Source organism: Tubulanus polymorphus, chromosome 4 (assembly GCF_964204645.1).
Source record: "Tubulanus polymorphus chromosome 4, tnTubPoly1.2, whole genome shotgun sequence".
NCBI classification, from domain to species: domain Eukaryota; kingdom Metazoa; phylum Nemertea; class Palaeonemertea; order Tubulaniformes; family Tubulanidae; genus Tubulanus; species Tubulanus polymorphus.
Window position 1 is genome coordinate 22,343,481 of NC_134028.1, and position 26,018 is coordinate 22,369,498.

Sequence of the window (26,018 nt, forward strand, 5' to 3'; positions counted from 1 at the left end):
CCATCGATCTAAATTCATTGGATCAAATAGCAAAAATTACTGACACCTTGTAGGCACGTTTCTTTTCGAAAAGAACATGTTTTGTGGGTTAAAAAGTGCGGTAAAAATATGGAGCGTGGAATATTCTTATTAGGGATAATATGATGAAAACTGATCCTAAAGCGGCGAAGTAATTATTCATGCAGCAGCGCGGCGGCGGCTGCGATCGATATCTGAAGTCGTTCTCATATCTTCCTAAACGCCGAGTTGCGATACATAGCTCCGGCGCGCGCGCTCCTCTATCGTGGCTACTTCATAACCCATACGTGTTTGTATACGAAAGTGTATGTGATGTATATCCGGGTGACTGAGTGACAACTCGCCCTCCTGCTGGTTCCGCGTATCAAAATAATCCCATTTCTCGATTTATAGACATTCAGATGCGATTGTACGTACCAATAATGCGACTCCGCAGTCGACTGTGGCATTCGAGGATTCCTCTTGTGGCAAGCGATGGTCCACTAGGCGGATTTCAAAGATTCAATCTACCAAAAATCTTTCAAATTCTTTATAGATTCTGCACTGTTTACGAACCAGGGACCGGTTGCTCAGTTGCGGCTAAGACTTAAGACCAGTCTAAGACCAACTTAGTTCTATAGCCAATCTGACAACTTAAGTGGTCTTAAGATTTAAGACCACTTTTGGACTTAAGCCACAAATGTGTAACTGGCCCCTGGGTTTATTTAGATGTGCCTCATTTTTAATGTGGGGAGGCTAGAATTCTAGATGGAATAAATTGAAAATGAACGGAATTCATATCGAGTGTTCTATTTCTATTTCCCCATTCCCAATAGAAGCGAACGGAATCTCGCTTATCGATGGATTCGTCTATTTGATACTTGAATGTTTTCTGGGGCTCGAACCTAAGCACAAGTCACACAATAATGCAAATTTCATCTAGATGTATTTCATTTTGATTATGCAAATCTTGGTCGAATCACTTCAAAAGCAATGGCGAACTAGTTTGAAGTTCGGCGACCTCGTAACCCAGCGAAAATAAACTCCGATGATTGAATTCAAGCTATCCCGCCAGACGGCGTGACGAGCAGTAGGTCGTCCGGTGTCGAATTTAGTTAATTTCCAATGAACTTTAAACTGGATTTTTCGACTTCCCAATTCATGCATCTATTACCACAGAGCCCACCAAATATACAATACCATCATTCTTCTATTCGGATATCGGTGTAGGTAGGCCCTATATGAATAATCGATTCATTTAAGAGAGAAGTTCATTCAGATTTTCTTGAAATGTTGAAGAAATCGAACGCGCACGACCAACTATCTGCTGGCAAACCTGGCGGATTCTCGCCTGCCATACGCGGAATCCTCGATTGCCACAGTAGCACTGCGGGTACCCCAATTTATTCATTTGCCATTTTCCAGGAATTGACTGCGCTGTATCAGAATCTGTTAAAAAAAATCTGACACATTTATTACGTAAAACGAGTTATTTATTTAGTAAAATAACATCCAACACGAGTCAAGTGTTGCCGCCGTTGTTCCTAGCGAGAATAATAATTATGAGTCAGACAGCAGGAAGATGTAATGATATACGGCGCATCCACGATCATTGAATTGCTACTGCTGCTGCTGCTGCCAGTTTCTATAAAACAGTTACTTGTCGCATTTACGCTATTAGAATATTTCAACCTGTCACTAATAATCCAACAGAATTGGGGTTCACCCCGCCAGTATCAAGGCCAGCTTATAACGGGCTGCAGCGGCTGATGCAACTGGGAGGAAACGAGATCGTAGGCCAGCAACCGAGAATAGCGGAGTCTACTGTAACAATTCCTACCGTGGTTCGAAGATCTGGCCAAAGGTGGGGGGCTCCGATTTTTGTCAGTAGTTTAGATGACCGTCAAAAATACAGGAAAATCGAAACAGTGTAAATATTGTAAGAACGAACCCGGCAACTTTACCCACACAGGTAATTTCATTCGACTTGATCAGGGGAACCTAGTACAGAGTTTTTTGACAGAGGAAAAAAATAGGGTATCACCCTAAAAAGCATTATTTACCGAATCGTTCGCTACCTTGTTGGCAACACTTTCAAAAACCATCTTACATCCAAAACATTTCGGGTCAATGACCTCATAAACATGTCTTATTTCTAAGGATGTAAGTCAGGTTTTTACCTTTTGTGTTTCTATAGATAGCTCTAAAATTTCCGCATTATCGGGAACCATTATCAGAGTAAGTTAATCACTCTATCGGCTATTGTGTAATCATGAAGCCATTACGGGAGTTTTTCCTAAGCGGTAGCCGCGGTATAGGCGAGAGAGAGAGAGAGAGAGAGAGAGAACGCCAGTAAGTAAATCGGTTTTATTATCGTAGCCCAATTTCTTTTTTCGTGTTTTATTTATAAATCGTATCGTACATAACAAACACGTGTTTATTAAACGCATTAACCACAATGAAATAGAGCTCTTCATAATGCGATTTCTTTTCCTAATCCGCTATCGTGTTCGCACGCTGTTTGAAATTCAATTCGCGGTGGTTTTTATTTTTCAATTTAGACTCTCTCTACCTATCGCGCGCGGATATATTTACACGTTAAGTGGCTACGTGCCAGTAATAATTCAATCGGATACGTAAATTAGAAGGTAATGCGGCAAATGATGGGTCGACTCTCACTCTCGCCTATGTCGAGTAGGACATTAATCCGTGAAAAATGAGGTTGGTAGTGAAAAGTAGCATTGAATGTTTAGGAAAGTAAGTTAAAATCGACACTTAGATGGTTGCACCTCACGCCATGGGCTGTCAGGGCCGGGGTCCAGTTCTACAGTTAATGAAGTGGTTTTTATCATTACTCATCCAGCAGCCAGAAAAATTCCACAACAGAATTGCTTCTAAACAATCAACATGCCAAGCCATTTCTAGAAAAAATACAAAGGATAGATGTTCTACAATCGGGAATAGCCTATAATGAAAAATCTCCATTGTTCGAAATCGTAGAGTTCTAGAATAATTAAGTATCAGACGAACCCGATCAAAAGTAGTTCATTTTCAATAAACTCTGATTTCAATCAAGCTCAACTAGGACTAATCGTTAGAGTTCGTGCTACATATTTGGCGCGATTTTTCTACGCCATAGAATTCCAGAAGTCAAGGAAGAAATCCATGCCATATCGTATACTGGCGACACCTGGAGGATTCTGCCACTAGTGTTATTATGAGGTCTCCGCAGGTCAAGTGAAATTTGCTTCACTCGATCATTACCAATAATGACAAAATAACGCCATGAATATATCTCAAATAAGGAAAATGATCCATTAATTAAAAACAATGAATCATAATAAACGTAGTGCAGTAAAGATGGAAAACTTACAGAACGGTTGAGACTTTAATGTATGATACAATCGAGGAAAAAATCAGCCACACGTCAGATCAGAAGACTGTATATCAACTGGATGGGCGATGACCGGAAGTATACACCAACAAATTATACTTTAACCAATGATAGCAATGATATTAAAATAGGCGTTACAAATTGAAAATCTAAAATGACTATTGAAATGGCTTTTGATAACAAAAATTTGTTAACCGATTGCATAACCATCTGCAATACGTATCTTTCCTTCTATGGTCTAACTTTACCCGACAAACTGCGGAACTGGATCCAGATGCTCCAATCTATGGATAAAACGGCTCAAAGAATACACGGAGCCATATAGATTTTGAGAACAAGGTTCCCAGACCAGTGGGCTAAATCTGCAAATACTTGAATTTATATTTTTTACACCGAAGAATTTCCGAGACGCAATGGAACAGAGAATTCTAATGCGATTACTACATTACCGGCTTTGTTATAAATCGATTTACGAACGAGGGTTTACGGTTTCATGAAATCATTGACTATCGTCGTCGCATTTCTAATCGATGACGTATCACCCCGTGTAGAGGAGGAGTTTTTTTCGAACGGGCACAAAAACAAGGTCACGTATGGTCAATATTTCCTTAACCTACTTTTTGCACCACTCACAACTTTGGAGTTTCACAAGATCGAAAACTGGGTCAAATGCGCCTCCGAGGTCGACGAACTGTATCGCAAACGTCACGAACCGGTTGCGCGCGCACTTTTGCAGACAGACTAAATTTGAGAATCTTATTACGACTTATTTAACGAAATATTCGAAATATCTTCGAATCCATTGCGGGATGATTTTTAATGAACATACAAAAACAAATAAATGAATAAACACTTAACAAAAGGGTGTCAAGAAACTTTCGAGTCATATACTATAATTTCGATTCGGTGGAATTGATATGCGTAGGGCGAGTAGAATTTAAGTAGTTATTAAGGCCCTCACCGGGAACTCGAAAAATTAACGGCACGCCACATCACCCGATACTAATTCAAATATCCACCGTCTAAATTCGTTTAAATATCGTTGTATACGTTTTAGCAGAAAGCTTGCTCTTGTATTTTAGTCGCGGTCAAAAACAGCACCCGAACCACTTTACTAATACCACCATCGAAACTTCCAAGAATCAATAGGAAAACTCCATTTTTGTAAACGAAATCAAATGAATCTCCACACTTTTGCGTTAATTTTCAAACTCTAATTCCACCCACTGTTTGATATATGTATGTAATACATATTGAGTTAAACGCCTACAACTACTCATCGATATTCGACACCATTATGTTATACATACTTGCCGTCTGGCCGTCATGCTGACGTGGACGAATTGAACATGAAAATGTGCGAGTTAAATTCGCACGATAGGAAAAAAATCAGTCGATATCACCTTAAGACCAATTGAACAAAAAATTCAGGAAAATTTTTGAAAATAAATTAACCATTGATTAATGTAATGAAATGTAAATAATGAAATGCAACGAAAATTCGTGTAATAATCGAAAACAGCATGATATGTCATTTTTGGAATAAATATGTTTTCAGAAATTAAATGAGAATTCCTAGTATTTCGATCAAAAATATTAGGTTCGCACACAAAAATACAGCTTGTATATGGAGATTGTGTATTGGATTTCGATCTAATTTATTTTCATATCGAAACAATTTAAACTTAACCTACCGATTAATAATGATTTAGAACGATAATCTGCGTTAATCATCCATAGCTGAAATTCTGCATAATCCACGCTGCTCCGTGCGAATAGGTACGTCCCGTTATCGCCATACAACGCGGTCAAATCTCGTACGAGCAATTTTTCCCGTTTTGCGAGTATCAATACGCATTAAAAATATCAGTTGCGTGGGCTGAAGATGCCTATCTCTATACGGAACTATTTTCGATGACTCAAATCCAATTTTTTTCGTGGAAAGTATCCCCGATACCTTCCCGCACTATTCATCGAAGATACAATATGTTATTATTACGTATACACGGGCGATGTGAAACTCACTCGTCGAAGCATTGATCGAGAACGACACGAAATTGTGTTAAGTGTTCAGAGCAGCTTCGGCGGCAATATGCAACGCAGCGCAAATGGCTTCATACTTGACACCTTAGAATATTTTATATTTTACAGCTAAACAGATGAAATAGCGAGTGTAATTAAGATCCGCAGTATAGTTTAGACTTTTCTCTAACGCGGATTTGGAAAGAAAAATTGAGAAAAGAAGCGAAAATTAGAAATTTTTTCAAAGTGTTTTTATCACGGTCTCAGCTTACCCTTTACATTTTAGAATCCCAACCCTAAACTTTGATGTCCAATCTTTTCTACAGAAACATAGTAGTTATCATCTATTCGCATCATAACAATCGCTTTTAGAAAAAATTGCAAAAAAGTGATGGAGGAAAAAGACATATCTTCGATGTTTTTTTCGTGGAATTCGGTACTCTAAAAAGGCCTTGATATGAAATTGAAAGATGCTTCTTAGATTCTTTCTATCACAAAATAGAAAAATCGCCTTTCGTTCGAACGGTAAAAATTCTATTTCATCGAAAGCTATATTTTTTTCCGCTTTTTCTCCCACACCCAATCAACACCTTTTTAATATTATAAATGTTCTCTTTCGGTTATAGGGTGAACCGGTGCATAACGTTTCAGTTCACGAAGGCACAAACACACATGTATACGTACGTGCTCGGCATTTGTTCAATTACCGATAGACGTATTAGATCGTCAAACAAATGAAAAAAAATATATATAGTAGAGTATCATTGTACCGCGTTTGAGATAAAATCGAAAGTTGTGTAATGTAAATACAATATTGCGCTCGTCAATACGTAATTACTAGTATAATGAATATGTTGAAATAAAAACGTGTGCTTTTTAAGGATGATATCTGACGTGAGTTTCGTGGCGATGTCGGAGGGTTGTTTGGTGCAGAATAAGTCAGTATACGCACGGGAGACGAGGGACCTCGTTATGCCGGCGTTCGTTCTGTTGTCTTTCTCATTCAAATTCATTATATAAAGGAGAATGTCTTATTTTTGAAGCGGTGATCACACCAAGTTGTAAGATCCTGAAAACTATGAGAAACGAGTCCGAAATGCTTCGTGAGCTAGTGTATATTCAAACGTTTTTGACTTTATCCTAACGTTCATCTTCAAGAAAACTAGTGTTATAGCAAGATTATGAGATATACACTTTAAGTAGAGAACAAAAGACAAATTAGGCAATCAAATATCTGATATAAACTAAGGGAAATTTACAACCTGAACATAATCAATAATCGTATCGTCGTCACAGCAAATCTCTAAAATTACTCGCGAGAGAGCACCTGCTCGGTAGCTCAGCGGTAGAAGGAGTGGATGCTGTTGCATTCCCTAGCGACAAGTGGGTTCGAGTCCTGCTAGCTGCTTACAGTGTGCGGGCAACACTACATAGGCCGTATAATCCTGTGTCGAATGATCCAGTTACGTACGTCAGTCTGGGAAAACAAAGATACAAACAACGTAACTGATAACAAACAAACAAGCCTGATCGTTCCGCGCGCGAAGCTGCTTCAGAAACGCGAACACAGGGAAGCGAGGATGCTGTTAGACTGTTTGAACAACGACAGATGGCGAGAGGAATATCGCATTCCCTCCACACCTACCAAACCTAATCATATACGGCCATTGACATATTTATATATACTAACAACCAGGAAACCTGATTGTGCTTGAAATATCTAATATGAATAGAAACGTTCACACAGATGACGTGTCAGGGAAATTGATGCGGGTTATTTAGCATTAATTGAAATGTATACAGGATACGCTACAGAATCTTTCATCGAGTTCAGAATCACGGGGAAATTTCACATTTAATTAGGTTTTGTCGAACAACAGCTTCGCTTTGATGAAACCTCAGCTTTATATTAGAACATGTATCCCTTATGTGTCATTGTTAAAAAATTGTTGAAATTCATTTCTCAAATAAGCGATAATTAATGATGATCGTAAGAACCACAAAAAGAACATTGAGTCTGAATTTCAAAAGAACAAAATGGTTGTGATTCTGTTTTTATCTCATCAGTAACAGCTGATGAGTGACCCAATTCTCATGTGTATACACTGCACTCAAATATGCAAAATATGAAATCATATTACATTAAATAGTATTTATTGATACATTTAAAAATTAACCACGCAAAATCGCAACAGATATGGACAGTGGTGATAGAAAATTGAGACTATTATCAATTTCAACACGTATACAGAAAGGAACCTTCTTACAAATTCAAAGATTCAATTCAAAGGTCTTTAGCGAGAAACGTAATGTTATGAGATAAATGCTTTGATTTAAATCATGAACGCGTGGGAATGGATATTACTGCCGCGTGCTGCAGAGTAGTGAGGTGGTCTGGATGTCAATCAAGATCTCTTGAAAACACCTGTGATCCACAAAGCCTTTCCTGGATATCTATAGTGGGTACGTATTATCGTGTATATATTTAATTGGTCACGTACGATTGAAGTTATTATATACATGTATTTTGTACAGTTTCCATCAAACACTTCCTCGTTCAGGTAATAAAGCCCTTCAGTTATCTCGTGGACTTTAGATAAAACGAATTCGTTCTGGAGTCCATGCGTTATTCGACTCCGCCAGTTTCTCGGTTGCAGCGGCGTTCACGCCAGATGGAGATCTCATCAACGTTTCCAGCGTTCAGTTACTTTACACGCGCATCATACACCACTCCTGCGTTATGTATGCCGAACGTTGTTTTCTGTACTCGCCGGCCATAAACGTCATTGTCGTTGACAGCCATGGAAGCAATCGCAGCAGCGTTCAGTAACCCAGCCGTCGATAACGCTGCAATACGCCGATGATGCAACACTTAATATAACGTTACGCTGTGGACTAACAACGCTGGATAACAACAACTTCCTATACCGAACGACGACGTTGTTACAACGCGTGCGAAGCTGGCCCGGGAGGTTCTTCTCTCCCAAATTCTCCCAGCGCAGAATGGGACCGGGCCAGGCTAGCACGTTGTTCTTACCTCCTTCGACCATCCATTTCATGACCTGCGAAAGGAATAACATGACTGCTGACAATCGCGACTTCGACGTGTTCGAGATCTCACGAAAAGTCATCGAAAACGGAGACTACCCGAAAGTGCAGATTGTCCAAAAAGACGGCAACTGGTTCACGCTGAACAATCTACAACTAGAAGTGTGCCGCCGATTGGAACAGGACGGGTTATGCACGCAGGTTAAAGCGGATATCATACCGATATCAGAGATACCGGACGAACTTCGCAAAATGATGGTGCTACCTCAAAATCCGCCGCCCGTGTTATCGCCTGAAACCGAGACCACGTCATCTTCACTGCCGCCGATTAGTAAACATCTCTCTTCCAGCACAAACGATACACCGGACAACAAAACTACTGAAATCCGTGGAGCTTCGGTGAACACAACAGGTAGGTAGATCAATGTTGATATTTACCGAATTAGTTTGTCTTTTGTAGAAACATTCCGTAATAACAGAAGCGTAGCCGCGTGAAACACCCTTACCAAAAATGTTTGATAGATATTCAAGCATACCCCGGCGTTGGTTTGTGTTGGTTTTCCAAGGTTTTCTGGTAGAGGGTCCCTAACATGCACCAGCGTCCCAAATGAACGTCACTTCTTTACCATACCAGTGGACCTTTATGTAAATACATCGGTCTCCAGAAAGCCCTTTCAAAGTACTTCTTTTCGTTCACATGCTCGTAACGTTTCGGAGCAATGCGTCATGTTATTATCCATATTTTCAACAGATGGTGCCTTCTGTTGCAAATACACGCGGATGAGGTTACGATCGCCGTCACTCGGTTTAGTCGCTGTGCGAGGCTGTCCGTCTATGGCAAAGTATATTGTCTTCCAATTAGTCTTGTATCTGTTTACAAATATTGCTTGTTAACGGAGTCGACGCTCCCCGATGACTGCAACCGCCGATGTTCAGCAATTAGACGTTCAACGTCTAAATTTAGACGATATCCGTTGGGAACTGTTAGAAGATTCCGGGTAAACTTTGATGATGTTGAATAACGCGTAATCGTTAAATGGCCTTTAAGATTCCCTCGTCGTCGACGCGCACGACTATTAAGTAAAGACGTGTGGCCATTAAATGCGAGATGTAAGCCTAAAAGTCGTCAGGCAGCTTTACGTGTATGAGTCAGTCTCCGGAATTCCGTGACCGGCTTATCAGCTGTAGGCGATTACGACTTGCCCAACGCAATAGTAAAACTTCTCGGGTAGTTCGTTTTAGAAAAGCAGATCGAAATAGCGATTCTCATCGGCGTGACGTTTAGATTTAGATTTTTGTAGACAATCTTGCATTGATAGCGGAACTTGATAGACTTGATTTCGTTAAAATTCCTGACACGAGTGGGTGGGTGCCAGCGATCGGAAATGACATTTGCTGCCTGTACCCCACACCACCTCAGGCAATCATTATCTAGTTGACTGTCTGGTCTTGCATGCATAATGTCTATATGTCTGAGTTGTGGTGATCCATTTTTATGTATAATGCCTCGGGTCCTGAGACCTAGCAAAATCTTGACCACCATTTTCTGTGAGGTTGTCGATACGAAAGGTGTGGGACAGGCGGTTGATTGCCTGAGTGTTTGGTACAGACAGCAGACTGTAAGATGGTGTATATGGTTTAGACAGCAGATTGTACAAGAGGGGGTACTAAATTGGCGTTATATGACATTGTGACTCAAGATGAGATATCACTACAACGGAATGGAGTGTATGTTGGTATGCATAGGAATTTAAAACCCTGTTAATCATGCTCTCGGCTAAAATATGGCTTGTTGAAGCCGATCCTTCGTCCACGCAAGTCATAATCAGATTAGCGCCGTTCACTGCGCGTCGTCTGGGTCTGATCCTGTAGCAGGCACTGCTTAAAAAATCGATAGATCTTACGGCGGGGGATATTTTACGGTAATATCAATCACCGTAATTCCCGCGTCGAGGAGGTAATGACTCTGTCGTCTCACCAAATAACGATAGCTCCGATCGGTGACCCGACTCGAAAAATGTTTGAGTAGCGATTTTGTTCGCTATTCGTGATTGAAAAATAACATCGGCTTCGTAATGCGATACCTTACAGGTTGTTTCCTTCGGTTTTTGTATTCTCACGAACGTGTCCGCCATATTTGGATATTCCGAAGCGCATAGAATCAACATTTATTTCGCGTGCAAAGCTTTTGTTGTTGGTCTTCTTATAAATAGATGTATTACTTCGCTACCGTATCACCGATGGCTTTTACGGTATTAAGGCTTTCTTAAGATGTCCGTTGACGAGTGACGAGTCGTTCTTATCGCAGTAGCCCCATTATTCCATTATCTATCGCAGCCTCTCTCGGCTTTCTCCTCGTATAAACGATATATCCATCTTTTATACTCGCTTCTTCGCGACCACAGATTTCTCATCTTCCAGCCGCCTTAACGTCCACGGACTGCGCGCGACGCCATCAATCCATTTAGCAAATTACTCGACCAGTTATCAATCCTTATCAACGCAGTGAATTACCAACGAACAATAATATTCTTCGATTTATCCGTCTCAGTCGGCGACAAATGTATACGTGTAAATGCGGCAGGTAATTTATCGTGGTCGTTTTGACCGGGCGAATAGACGACTGGGCCGTAAGCTCCTATAAGCCAGTCCAATGCGTCTGACACTCATCCAAGAAAAACATATTATTAACATGATTTGTCCGAAAAACTGCGCATTTCGACCCAATTTATCAGACACGAATTTTGTTTAGAAAAAGAGTTTCATCGGCTCCTAAAGTCCGAGATTCAACATAACATCCTTGAAAAAACACACGTTTGGCCCGATCTGTCCAGCGAGCTCAGTTCTGATTTTAAGGCTAATATGTGCGACAATAACACGCGTGTTTTGGTGGTCAAATGTGGTGACAGACAGCACATATTTCAGTTTAGTGGCCTATGGCGCTATCTGGTATACATTACAGATAAGTTCTTGATTGTCAGGGTTTGACATATTGTAATTCAAGAATTTTAATTGATTCTTTGTTTGAGTAAGATCCGCGAAAAAGGACTCCGACAATGCTTGCAATTGATACCTGCGAAAGAACACACAATCCAGAAACAGAATTAGACAACTCCCTCGACGCTGCTTTCAACGTTCGAGCGGACTGCGTAGCGTTCATTGATCCTCGGTAGTATAGGCCTTACACGTTACGACGCAACTATTCGTCGCCACCATCATCGCCATTATCGGTAAGTTATTAGCGTATCGATATTCGAACTCTTTGAAAATGATTCGATTCTAATCTACAGAACGTATGCGCATGTTGCCAAACATTACAATCGATACAGCTATCAAACATTGTTAATGATAGATCCCTCGAGGGCAACGTCGCATATTATATGTATTTGCCAACCATCGAACTGCAAGAGCGCCGAAATTTGACTCGCCCTAGCTCACACGGCGCGGTACGTGTCGCGCGTGGCCTGTAGTGACATTTCGGCCGTCAAAGCTTTCCGAAATGTCAAAAACGCATTTTACGTCGATTTTTATAGATTTATCGAAATTCCGACGCAAAGCTGAATCGATTCTAGAAACGATGAATCGTTCTATGCGTAGAATATTAAACCACGAGCGAATGGCGAGAAAAACGTCAAAACTAGAAAAGACCTCGCTCGGCGGAACCGCTCTTCTTCACGACCCGTACGCAATTTCACCTATAACGCGGGTATAAACGTCGTTAACTGCGAATAAACGCCCGAGGACTAGAAAAACTCGAGCGTATTACCCGAACTAATACGGAATAATCCGGGCAGACACGAGTTGATTATGCCGAGTCGGCTTCCCTCGCCGATAATCGGGCATTAGCGTGTTATTTCCCAGAGAACGCGAGGCTAATTACAAGTATGATTGCCAATATGAAACGATCGAGTCAAAACTGCTTGAGGTACTTAATTACGCTTATAATGAAAACCGCGGCGTTGACGACACGCGAAACAAAACGAGGGGAAAAGTAATGCACGACGACATCGTCCCCGGACATACATAAACACTACGCGTTTCGCATAACGCGTTTAGGAGATAATCATCATTTCCAATTCGCCGACAAATCTCGTATTCGAAATGAATTGGAAGATATTATTCTAGGTGAATTGACGTTTATTTCTCGTGAAGCGATTATAGCGAAGCATAATTCCGCCGTAGGTTATTTTTAGATTTGGTTGGTAAAACCGGTCTTCGGGGCAGACCCTAGTAGCAAGAGTTCTGATATCAACGCTTCTAAGCCTTTTCATCCTCATTTTTTTCGGAATTGCGTATTTTTGCTCTTATAGGCATTCATTTAAGGTCCTGTAATTGATTCTAATTTACCGATTTTATCACGCCGATTCGAGCCAGTTTGAAAGCTACTCGGTACTCATGCGCCGGGTAATCCATTTGGCCGAAGGTAAGATCTACTGATTCAGGTCTCGTTCGGACGATTTGAAATAGATAACGTTCATTGTGCGAACCGACTGCTGTCATTCCCGGCGGTAATTAGCACCACCGTTCTCTCTGTAGATGTATATAATAAACACGTATGATACGAATATTTCCGGGATACAGCTGTAAGTGACATGCGGCAACACCTCGGAGCCACATGTCGTCTTCATCCCCCTTTTGATCATCACACACGGCTTTACGTGCTGTGCTATCTAGTTCGTTAATATCACAACAGCGCTATTGATACCGGGTAATCCGCTTGTCGGGGGCTGAGAGAACAACTCGCTAACGGCAACACTTTTGCGGCAAGCGAGATTCCACCCGAGTCCGCCAGGTGTCGCTAGTGTGCGGTACGATGGAAACGTTGGGTTTCTTCTTTGTGAACAATGAATTCTCAAATTCTATTCTAAACGATTACTCTACGTTCGAATGTGGCAAGCGAGGATTCACCAGGTTCGCTAGTGTGCATTCAGACAGCAACTCCCCGATTTCTTCTCAAGATTCAATTAAAATCTATCCATAATTTCTCATAATATGCTGATAAGTAAAGTCCACCCTATATATCAACCTTAAGATCATCTGAGTTTATCAAGAGGAGCGATTTTCCTTATTTCTGATGAGGGAGGCTTAAAATCTAGACGAAAGTTCATCGAAAATGAACTAGATTTTGACGGGGTCGTCGCACTGATACGCACGCCATCTAGTGGGATAGCTGGTGGCACAGAGTGCTCATTGTGCCACATTTTGTCTCTATGTAGATAAATGCTTGATTGGCCTGAATTTTGAAATCGAAGACCGAAGATTGAGAAATGCAGTCTTAATAACTTCGTATGTTTTGTAATTCATACCCGCCGAGATATTGAATTTTATTAAGTAACTGTTAATTTGCATGCAGTAGTCGTGTATTATACGATGAATTTAATCGCATGCAAGGTTTTCAATTTGCGCACAGGGGTCTGTGTCTGGCGCATTCAGCCGCATTCTGCCGCGCCTCTGGTTTAATAGTCTGCGCGCTGCAGAATGAAATTTCTAATTAGATAAATCAAATCATAAAACCACCGAACGGCGACAACTACGACACGTTGCCTAGGCAACAGGTGGTGTTAATTGTTGAACCTCGTAGGTAAAAATGTATAATCTTCATTAAATTCCAAAGGTATTGCGTGAAAAGAAACGCGAATTTTAGGCTCAACGAAAATGATAACTTGACTTAGTTTCTCCCGAGTGGCCGGGCCACTTTTATTTAAACTGCAGTAGACATTTGTAATCAGTTCGTTCCTATGCATAGCTGCCGGGTCGGTTATGGATAGCATGATATTGATTTAGAAAGTGTGATGTTGGGCCTACATGGTAGATAGGCCGCCAGCGGGGTCAACTTTTAAGCTCACCAGACGCTGAAACAAGGTATCATTCTTTTAGATATTTTCACTTCGACAGTTGTGAGTTTGATTTGACTCGAGTGATATCCGAACTCAAAACTGTGGAACTGGGTCCAGAACATACGATGGTCATCGCGATTTGTTTACACTGGAATCTGATAGATATGCGCGACACGTTGATCAGTGGTATTGCCTTAGTTTGTACCAACGCCGGCCATCGGAACAAAAATGCCAAAGACGCCTCGATCTACGCCGATATTCTCCGTTACGACGTTTTTGAAATTCCGGAAACGCGTCCGATTCGCCGTGCTGATATATTCATCCCTATACGCAGAGACATCGATTTCGTTTCGACGAAACGCGACCTTGACCTTGCTAGTTGGAGCACTGTTTATGATTGATGGTGTTTGTCCACTTCCAGCCGAGTATCGCGCGAGTAGTACCATTATTTTTTTTTCATAAATCGCACGCTTCTCTATTGCCTATTAGGTTGTATACGTTCCCGGCGCGATTCGGTCAATACCAATAAGATCTTTCAGCTATTCGTTACTTTTCACATCTCTTCCTGATTATCGAATGCGTCGCTATCGCTTCATATTTGCCGACTATCTTGAACTATGAAAGACAATAGAATGTCTATCAAGCAGTTTTACATGGAAGGAATACGCAGCGAACCTATTAGAAAACCTCTAGCATCCGATGTCATAGTTTGTTTACCCGTCAGCACTGGGGATTTGCCGTACGAAACGACAGAAGACAATCGAGGGATTTACAAACTTCGAGGGTCTTTCATGTAATACATGACGCTGTCATTGTATTGACCGGCAATATGGCGTCGGCCATGACGTATCAACTAAATCACATGACTGCAACGGGTTTTTACCGATCATCACCAAATTCAAAAGTTCATTCGAAATGATGCCATTGCTACTTAATATGAACGTTTATAGCGGTGTATCCTGAGGGTTCAAACCCACCCCTTTTTCAGTTGATCGCCGTAGGAAAAACAAAAGTAGCTGATTGTAATATTTCCGATGACATTTTCAACTAGATTGCCCCTAGGGATCATTCATTTATTGCGTACGCATTAGGGGAGGGGAGGGGTCAGTGCAATTGCGTACTGTAATGCTTAATGTATATGAAAGAATGGCCGATTTTGCGTACAGAGGGGGAGGGGGGGTTTAGAAAAAGTCAAATTTTATGCGTACGTAATAAATGAATCCCTATGATCCCCTACGCCTGCGTAAAACATAGCTCAGTTTCCAAACCCCTCATTTTTGATTCGGGCAGTTTCCCTTTTACGACCCTAGATCCACTAATCGGTGACGTACGCGTCGTTGCTTTCGATGTTATGCGACCTACAGTAAACAGTAGTACAAACAGGAATTTCATCAAGTATACAATTTTGATATAGAAAAACAACAACAAACAAACAAAAACAAATATAAGACGCACAATAAAAAGAAAAAAAAAACATTAAAGGAGAGAGCGAGAAGTAATGAATATGAATTTATACAGTACAAGATTTTCCAGTCCTATCAGACACCAGACACCTGGGGACCGGTGTAGTCTGAATTCATTGTAGCCACGATTGATTGAAATGGCTTCATTATATGTATTCACATGCATATATTTGATTGGTTTGGATTCTCTATTTCCGGGCCGACGCGTCTGAAAACCCCGTCGAGGTAGAAATGCCTCCTATCGCAAAACACACGATGAATAATTGACTTCACGGCGAGGCTGACGATTTTTATATTCGTTACGTATATATACGAACGAAATATTCGCCGTCGCATTCCTGATAGCAATATTGACTTTCAGACCGATAAATATTCGAAACCGATTTATCTTCGCTTTCACGGCAGAGGCAACGATTCAGGCGCCGTTAACAGAACGAGGAATTCTTCAATCGTCGAATCGAACTTCAAATATTCAACCGTCGTTTTGACCTTTACATTTATACGCGTACAATTTTATGTTAATATCCCGGGTTATCTAGGTGCATCATTTCGTATTCGCGAAATGGAGAAAACATATTCAATTTTCAAGATAAACACGTTGATAAAACACAAATGATTTCATTCTCGTTTTTCGTTACGTTCGATCGAGTCCTGTTGACTGCTTCCAGTGTGCGGGAGTGGTTTCATTGTGAGATATAACTGAATAATCCAAGAGGGCTAGTCATGGGAAAACAAAGATCCAATCGACATAAAGCAAAAACAATCAAAATTTTAAATTCGCTGTTTGTTCTCTGGGGCACCTATACGTAGTTTCAGTACAGACTGGGGACCATTGGTGCCATATACATAGCAACTACAGAAAATCGAGGGTATCTCATTTTTTGTGTTTGACTACCAAAAGGCGGTGTGGGCTCTAGTCTGCAAACTTGAGTAGCCATTTTGTGGTGTCGGTCCCCTTATATCGACCATCATTAAGAACAAACAAAAATCACCTCGGAAAAATAAGGCAGATTTCCCTCTCTCTATCAGTGCTATGTGAAATGTTGTGTTGAGCGCATGGTGCGGTAGAACTATCGGTTGTCTCTTTCGTGTATCGGGGATGAGAATTATCGCGATTAAGGAATCTCCCCAGCGACTAGCGCGGCATGCTAATTCGACTCGTTACCGACGACAAAAAGGCTTGTTGACCCGAGAGATGTGCCGTTGATCAACGAAACTGCTGCAGTGAATATCTTCAAAACGACACGACCTTGTCGCCGGGCTCGTTGTGCGCTAGCGTTTAATGGGATTTACACCGGCTTAGCTCGATAAGAGCATACGACATCACCGATTCGGTGTACTCATATTATACTCGCCGTTAATGTATCCCGGAATCCGCTGTTTATTCAACCTTGAACTTAATCTACATTCAACATAGGATACCTAGATTAAGACCACTTCCATCACGAAAAGCTTACGCTTTGTTTATCTTGTTCCCTATTGGACGTAAAACGTCTATAATGCACAATAAACCTTGCGTATAAGTCGGATGGGCGTAAGTCGGATAATGTCTTACCGGATGAACATTGATGATCTCGAGTTTACCTTTTCTTTTTTAAAGGAATAGATGTTCTAAAGTCAGATTTGGTTAGTCGGAGACTCGCCAATCTCGTATAAACTACTTTTCTCGGTCCCAAAATAGAAAATCGGTCAAACCACAGCCGAAAGTCGAGGGCTATATTTTTCCCATTGCAGTTATATTACTTCCCTGTCCCGACCCCTGTTCTTGGCTTGAAATCGACAAAACAGCCAACAGTCGTTATTCTATTTGTCGTTAGTGTATTAGCATAGAACAATGAAACCGACTTATTTCAGTATTTTTGAATAATTCTTGTAGATGTAGATTAAATTTTTTTCGTGAACAGAAATTAATTCTCGAATCGTAGTTTTCGAAAAAAGGTTGGAAATCCAACTTAACCGAAGTCGAACTTTTGACTGAGGAATTTTTAAGTTCCAAAAGATCCGACTCGCGCAAGATTTACTGTATGTCCAAAATGCTGAGCTTATATCTGCCATCATTGGTTGGCAAACACAATAAGTGGCCTACGTGCATGACAGACACTCTAAGCTTGTTGTGCATGTGTAGCCGGTACTGCCGCAGAGAAACTATGACATTACATGCGAGACTAGCCCTATGATAATCTCGATGAAGCGCTCTCGAGTCTGTGCTGCAACGATGGAATAAAATATCCCATAGACACTCAGAAAGAAAACGAGTCTGAAATGCTGTTTATGTTCAACTTTTCGACTTTTTTTCCTCATAGTCATCCTCAGGAAGAGTTGTCCTTGTTCATTTGAAATCTATATTGACCTCAAAACTTGAAACTACATCACGAATTTGATTAAATCGTCTATTCAAGCGAATATGACGAATTGGCAGCCATCGTGCGGCTTCGAATTCTACCTGATGACGTCATCGCCCATGCCAGTACGCCGCGTCGCTTCACGGAATTTCCTATCGATCAAATCAAATCATATTTCCATAGATATCTCGCATGGGTGAATTTAGTTCGCCGTATAATTCGTTTAGCCACGATGTAAGCATAACAAATATTTCTCAATTTTTTGCCGAGCTCCGGGATGAGATGTCAGGCGATTTGACAGTCGCGTCAGATCGAGTAAATTCAGGACTCGAACCCCGGTCTGTTATATCGAGCGTGGAGTGAATGGGATTCCGATCGATCCGAACATCGCATATCCCCTCTTGCCACGAGTGGAATCCTCTATTGCCGCAGTAGTTGATGCCCTTCTGCCTGTACAATAGCGAACCTAGCGGATCCTCACTTCCCGCAAGTGGAATCCTCTATTGCCGCAATAATTGATGTCCTACGGTATGATGATATGATATGATTTATTTTGCATAAAAGATCATATCATATCATCATACCGTAGGACATTAATTATTGCGAGAATAGAGGATTCCACTTGCGGGAAGTGAGGATCCGTATAAAATGCACCTGACGGAACCTCACTTGCCACAAATGGAATCTTCTATTGCCACAGTAGTTGCCCCACTGCCTGTACAATAGCGAACCTAGCGGATCCTCACCTGCCGCAAGTGGAATCCAATATTTCTGAAGTAGTTGATGCCCTACTCTACGATAGCGAACCTATGGATCCTCACTTGCCACAAGTGAAATCCTCGATTCCCATAGTGTGGTTCAACTCGCGATCTATCGCTGTAAACAGAACCGCACTGTTCGCATTGACCGAATTCATCTGAGCCGAAAAACTCATTTTTCCATCCATGCCTCGTTCGGTTTCACGTTTCCGAGCAATCTCCCCGGCAACAAACACAACTCTTGTCAAATAGTTTTTTCTACCGCTGACTTGTAGGGTCACACGTCGATATTTCACGAGGGTGCATTCATCAAATTACGCGCGGCGGCGGCGACAATTGATCATCGATGATGAATATCGTCGTCATAATCTCGTTTATCGGGTTAAGCGATCGAAGTCGAACGTGTCCGGGGAACGATTAATATAAATATCGCCTCGTATCGCCAGCCTCTAGTCTAACTCTCGTCGCTTTCCTGATTGATTCTGTAGGCTTTTTGTAGAGATATTTATTTTCTGTTTTTTTTTCTTCGGAATGTTTGATCGATCGTATACGCGCGACGGAAAATCCCAGATTTACGGAAATGTTTCGTTGATTGCAATCGAGAATTTGCATATTCGAATTCATACGAGGCACGTATCTATCAGTTTTCATCCATCCGAGCGAAAAGTCAGAATGGATTTGATTTCATCTAATTTCATTTGATTCATCAACCGTAACATGACGTTTGACGTTTTCTCATCATTTTCATTCCGTAAATATGATATTGACTGAGGGAGAGACTCTCTCCTAGAGATATCTCTGCATGTAGACTACCCGATTCCCAAGACCATATTTTGAATAAGTCTACAAGTGCCTACAAATTCATACAATTATAAAATTCTCAGGGCAAACGGCTCCGTTATCTGCCCCACGTTTATACAACAAGGGTAAAAATTATCCTAATTTTTACTAAATATTCATCATTTCTCTAAATGCTCACCTATATAAACCATGGTAAAAATTGATTAAGAATATTATTCACGTATTTCTCCTTGCTTAAACTGGCTTCGCGTCTAATACGTAAATGTATGAACGCGTGTTTCATGTATAGACCTGTTTTTGTGCTCTGCGCAAATGTAATTTTTTGTTGAGCATTAAACTAATTGTAAATTGTAGATTGTAGCTTTTCGACGTGATTACGCCATTGTTTACAAACACAACAAATGGTTCACATGACAGACTCTCGAAGTTTGCAAATCCTTGATTATCGTTTGTTGTCATGTTTATATGTCAAGTTTCCAGCAGTCGTTGGAAAGCTTACTATGACGTCACGCGCATGGCCTCTCATGTATAGCGTGCGTTCTGACATGACAACCCGGAGGAAGCTTTTAAGCCCGTTTCGGTGCTTCTTTTCTGGATAAACTGTCAATTAGTTTATCGTGGCGTGAGATGCGTATAACGACTCGATGACGGTCATTTCCAACGTTTAAGCGCTATATTCGGCGTTTCCTGTCGCTGATATATAATGCTGTTGCGTTGGCAGATTTAGTGTGAAGAACAAACTCTTGTCATCAACTAATGGCGTCAAAGATCGGATCTTCGCGCGACAAAATGCCAATCTTCTTTCTTTCATAAGGGCTGCTTTCTTGTGGAAGCTAACTGTTGCTTCAAAGCAGTCATTCATCTAATATTAATACATTTCTAATACACATTGTTTATTCCTATTTAATTAGATATATTTATATGAAAAATAAATCATATCAAATCATACCATTTTCACAATCTGCTTTCGCGCAAAAATTTGAGATAGACTTATTCGCATCGAGATTAAATTTTCAGTTAAAGCCATATGTGTCATATCGGTCTGACCCAGAAGCGTTTAGCGTAGACGCATGATGAACTGGTCGCATTATTACTTTTACATTTGATGTACACGGCTTCTAGCATTAATATGGCTTCACTTGTTGAATATCCTATTCTGAACATCCACGGGCCGGCGAAAGGTATACGACTCATTTTCATATATATATATATACTTCACCCCAGACTTCTATACAAAAATTACGTAAGAATCGTGACGTATCGAGACAACTGCGTGTACTTTATCTGAATCAGATCAAATCACGTAAACGCGATATTAATGCAAACGGAAATGAATGCGCTTCCGATTTATCGATCATAGCCTCGCAGTTTCTATTCCAATTCTCTTTTTTGTCTGTAGTATAATTATCCCCGGTATTACCTTCCCGCGACGTGTATATGCGCGTATAATTCGTGCCAAAGGTTAGTTCTATATAGTGCGCCTTCTAAAGGAGACGGCGTGTATATAGTCTTAACCGTGCCGCGCCGAATGACTGACGGACAAGCGCGCCGAGAATTCCTGGCGCGGTTCCCTGGGATGATGAGGTCTCGACTGGCTCGATGAATTGAATGATCGATGACTTCGCGTTCGATGTCAGAAAGAAACGAAAACCGATGTACCGAATAAATACGGATATAGGCCATGGGAAAAATTGTTATAGCTCGACGTGTGGAAAACTACGAACATTTTTAGAATTCCGCTTCGTCGAAACAAGCCAGAAGAAAAAGCTACGACTATGACGAAAGATTTGAAGAATTTCTGAATTATCAAACCTCGGTTTTCGTTTCCATGAGCGACAGTCCACAATTCGAATGAAGAAGATGCATTTTAGTACAATTTATTAAACAAAGTCAATAGTTTAAACAAAATGAATACATGCTAAGGTCCAACGGACAGTATAAGCAATCACAAAAGAAAAGGATGCATGATGTACGAAGACAGACCAAGAACGTGGTTGTGTTTCGACTCGACTTCATGTGCTCTTTACTGTCTTTACCATACTCGCAAGTTTTGAAAATAATAATTGAATCGAAACGTCTCTGAAACACTTCGACGTTATTCGTCTTCAACATATAGAAAGTGCCACACTGATTGATACAAAGGAAGGTTAAGTCAGAAAAGTTTCCTTTCAGCTAAGAATCCATTAATCCAACGTTTCGACTATACTGGAATAACCTAATGCCCGAATATTAGGATGACTATTAGGTTAAAGTCGAAATCAGTCGGACTGTCGTCGACTCTGGCCGTCCGAGTGGCGACTACCGTCTGAGAAGATGTAACTCATGAATTTCCATAAGACTAACTGAATATATTTTACTAAAAATCTACAAGGTTTGATCATATACGCATGCGCAGAGGAAGGAGAGACGTGGGTGATAACTCTAGAAATGTCGTTTATCTAAAGAGAGTCGAATTACCGTAATTCCTGAATGAAAATGTACTGATAAGAAGCGGTTCACGCTGTAAAATAGAAAAAGAATGGTGCCAAACTGAATGGCGTCACCGACAATAATGAATAAATTTATACGCACTCTTTCGTTGTATTAGTCAGGGATTTTCTCCGTATCGTTACAACACGGATTAGTGTCTAGTCACCGAGGTGTCTTCAATGATACGGACTCTTTCTTCAATCGAAGAATAATACACATGCGCTTATATCTATCATCAGAAGGAAAACAAAGCCTAAATACGCGATCCGTTGCCGGTTCTTTTGTCGATGGTATCTCCCGTATAACGGGGAATAGAATTCCAGGAAAAACGAGGTCTAGCATTTCTCAGAAATTCGCGTCCCGCTTTCGTCGCTTAACGCGCGTAGTTGCCACCGCCGGCTGTTTTTGATATGAATTTGAAAATTTGATTTTCTTGCGGGAGGGATTTTCCTCGGCGGCGGTGCGCGCTGTGAATAATCTGTTTAAAACGCCGTGTCGCCTGTCGATATCGGAGCATGCTGATAATATCAGCCTGTGCAAAACAACGCCGCGATTTTACCATACATTTACACATAAATTAAGACCAGGGTCCAGTTCCACAGTTCTGATCAGTGCTGGAAAACATATTGAAACTATGAGATATTCAATTGTGATGCAAATCTAATTCTAAACATTTTTCATTTATTGTGTTTAAGTGTTTAAGGCCCGATTTGACGCAAATGTCACATTACCGAAAAATAGAAAATGAAATTTGGACTTGCTTTTATGATCTATCGGTACTGTTAATACCAAATATGACATTTTTCATTGCATGGGATCTCTACTTGGGAGCCTGCATTGGTAAATGCATACAACATACACGCCGTTATTTAGCCGGTCGATAGAAAATGACGAAAATAACCTAATTAGAAACAAAATGAACGAGTGGGCGTTTGGTAAGAAGTTGTTGTATATACAGGCTATTGAACTCTGTCCCCTGTGCGTCGTCTTACGGCGGCCATTACTCAACAGTCGCCGCTATCACTTACAGGGCAGGTGGCAATAAAATGAGATTTATGGACAAACGCCCGGTTTCGAAACGCCGGATGAATTTTGACACGCTAGGATGTCATTACCAGTGTAAGAAGTCGCTTCACGTGTTGTTTTAAGTCTTCGTTGTCACCGAGTAATTAGCAGGAAAGAAATGGAAGTTTTCGCTAAGGTTATTAACTGCACACACGCGTGTAGTTTATTCAGTATTCGCAGAACGAAGGCGCTATTGTCGTAGCCGTGTGCTCGGTGGTCCTTTCATCATCATTGAGAAACAGCTCTCCATCTTACCATTTGAAGTTTGATATACTTGATTTATCTGCTAAAGATAGAGACACAACGGACAGCTTTTTAATCAAAGCCGATAGAAAGACAATACGTGTTCCTTGGTGTATAGCGTTGTCGACATGGCGGCGGCTTAAGTAGCGTCTTCACACTGTCTTGTTTATGGTATAGTTACCAAGGCGTGGTCCATTTCGTCATTTTTAATGTCAACGTTAATCAATGGTATCTTATGAAATGTTTAGCCTCAATACGGCTCGTTCATGATCACGATATACTAAATGTTCATAAGTTATTTGTTGCTTAGGTCACAACTAAATGAGTGTAGTCTGTGCAAAAACAGCTATCACATTTCATTAAAATTACGTCAATATTTGCAGCTGGAAAGACAATTCATCCTAGACATGGTCGCTGCTTTTCAACAGTGGACGCGATAGCTCTGGCCTTGGAGTAATCATTTGAATGATTACTCCAAGCTCTAATATTGGGGTATTGAGTGGTTTTGTAGACACGGATGCGGGTTCGAATCCCGGCGAAACCATCCTAATCAGGCAGGACGTATATCATCGTTGTCCCAAGTCGTAGGCTAGTTTATCATCAGCACGTTGATTTACTAGAATATGAAGAAGATACGTATATGATATGTGGACGACTATGAAGGTCATGATAATGTAACTAAGGAAAAGAGTGATGATCACTTTTGTAGAGATACGACGATTCTAGAGAAGTCGTGAAAACGCCGTTAAAAGGAGGCAATTATGTTGATAAGTGTCGGTAATGTGACATTACTAGTTGGGGTCGTAGCGCTTGACGTGAATAACTATTAATCAACCAATCGATATATCGTCAAAACGACTGCAAAACTGCTTAATGATGAACAGAATGTATCAATGTTGAATATATACAATTTGAATGTCGTTCGATACGGATTGATTGACGTTAAAGGTTTCCACTATTTGACGGCTGATTGGCGATAATAATCGATTTAGTGGACATGAAAAGTGTTTTCCATTAGTCAGTCGTATACTGTATACAGAAAACGTCTTCAGCATCGTCGCTCGAGTGTTGCCTCCTTGTTAGCGGAAAACATTGTCGAATCAAACCGGCTGAAACCAGCTGTTTCATTTCCCAGCTCGTGTATAACCTATACACGTGATCATCTCGTGCTGATTTTTTCGTCACTTTAATTTCGTCATTTCACCCCTAGGATTTTTCTCAATTGCTCGTGTAGCAAAAACGTGCAAAGCGGTGGAAATAGGTGCAGGAATTATATCTCGAGGATTTGAATTCGAGTAGACTTAGACTATTCCCATTCGTCGGAGCAATGCGTTTTTAAAATGGCATTGAAAACAGCAAAACGCCTAAAAGCAAAAAACCCATCGAAAAGGCAGCCCTTGATAAAGCGGCACTTTTTGTTACATTCCGGAAAATGTCATTGAGAATATCGAATCCTCTACAGGAAAAAAACTTAGAAAAGAGATGGCCTTCATTTGCTGAAAGCTGGAAATACTAGGAAATTTCGTCGAAAACATTGATATTGCATCCCCTTAAGCAACAGCCCTCGATATGGGATCCCATACTTGTTGAAGTAAAACGCTTTGCAAATGCTGGGAAATATCATCGAATACGGCAAAACCTCTACGAGCAAAATCTCTCGCGAAAAAAAGTGAGTCGGATGCTACTTGAATCTGGTGACGATGGAGATGAGATTCCGACAGAAACTCGAAATACGTGCAGCAACTACAGATGAATGTTTAATAAAAGAAGCGGGAATGTATAGCTTACAATCGACTCCTCGTTTCCGGATATCTTCTCAACTGTATGAGATTGCCACTGAAAAGAGGACATCGAGATTCGATTTACAAAACGCATTATTTGGAATACTTATAACGTTCTTTATGTTTTTGAAAACGAATTCGGGTAGATTATTCAGTGTTACTAGCTCTATCATATATCTATGATGCTTAAGCTGCTCTCGTGAAACGGGCCAATCCCACGGCGACAATCCGATTCAACGCAATTCAAGCTTTATTCGTGGCGATGAATTTAGCGCAGGGTTTGTGGGCGAAAAGCAACATTAGATGATACTAGGAAATGATACTAGGAAATGTGCACGGTCAAAACTATATTAATCACAAAACAGATCTTTAGTGTATATAATCTTATATAGATGATACGTCTTACTAGTATTGCCACGGCTTGGTTTCTCCTAAATATATAGTCTCATGATACAGTATTTCTAATGGTATTACATAATAATATGTTCCGAAATTGAGGAAAATAAAGTTAATGTTAAGAATTACTATTTCGTATCGGGGTATATCGGCGTAGTTCTTCCGCTCCGAAACACATGTGCCGACAATAATCCATCTTCGTGATGGCGGGTTTTCATACAACCCCGGGACGTAATCATTTTCATCCATCTTCGTTTGGCAATTGTCGACTTAGGCGCTGCTGCAAGTCATACACCTCTCGATCCGATCCATACAACGTCATCGGTCTCCGTGCGAGTAGAACATGTTGTCGAAGCCGCGCGCACTTCGCTAATTGCGTTAACTTAATTGCTAAGATTTACG

At 40.8% G+C, this 26,018-nt stretch overlaps 1 protein-coding gene across 1 annotated transcript in view; it reads left to right on the forward strand.

Annotated features, from left to right (window-relative positions):
- Positions 1-8,014: 8,014 nt before the first annotated feature.
- The window catches only part of LOC141903809 (uncharacterized), a 52,730-nt gene continuing 34,726 nt past the window's right edge, over positions 8,015-26,018 (forward strand). Inside the window, exon 1 of the mRNA XM_074792133.1 lies at positions 8,015-8,873. Within this exon, the coding sequence (XP_074648234.1) occupies positions 8,417-8,873 (457 nt within the window). The 5' untranslated portion in view covers positions 8,015-8,416. The remainder of the gene's footprint in view (positions 8,874-26,018) is intronic.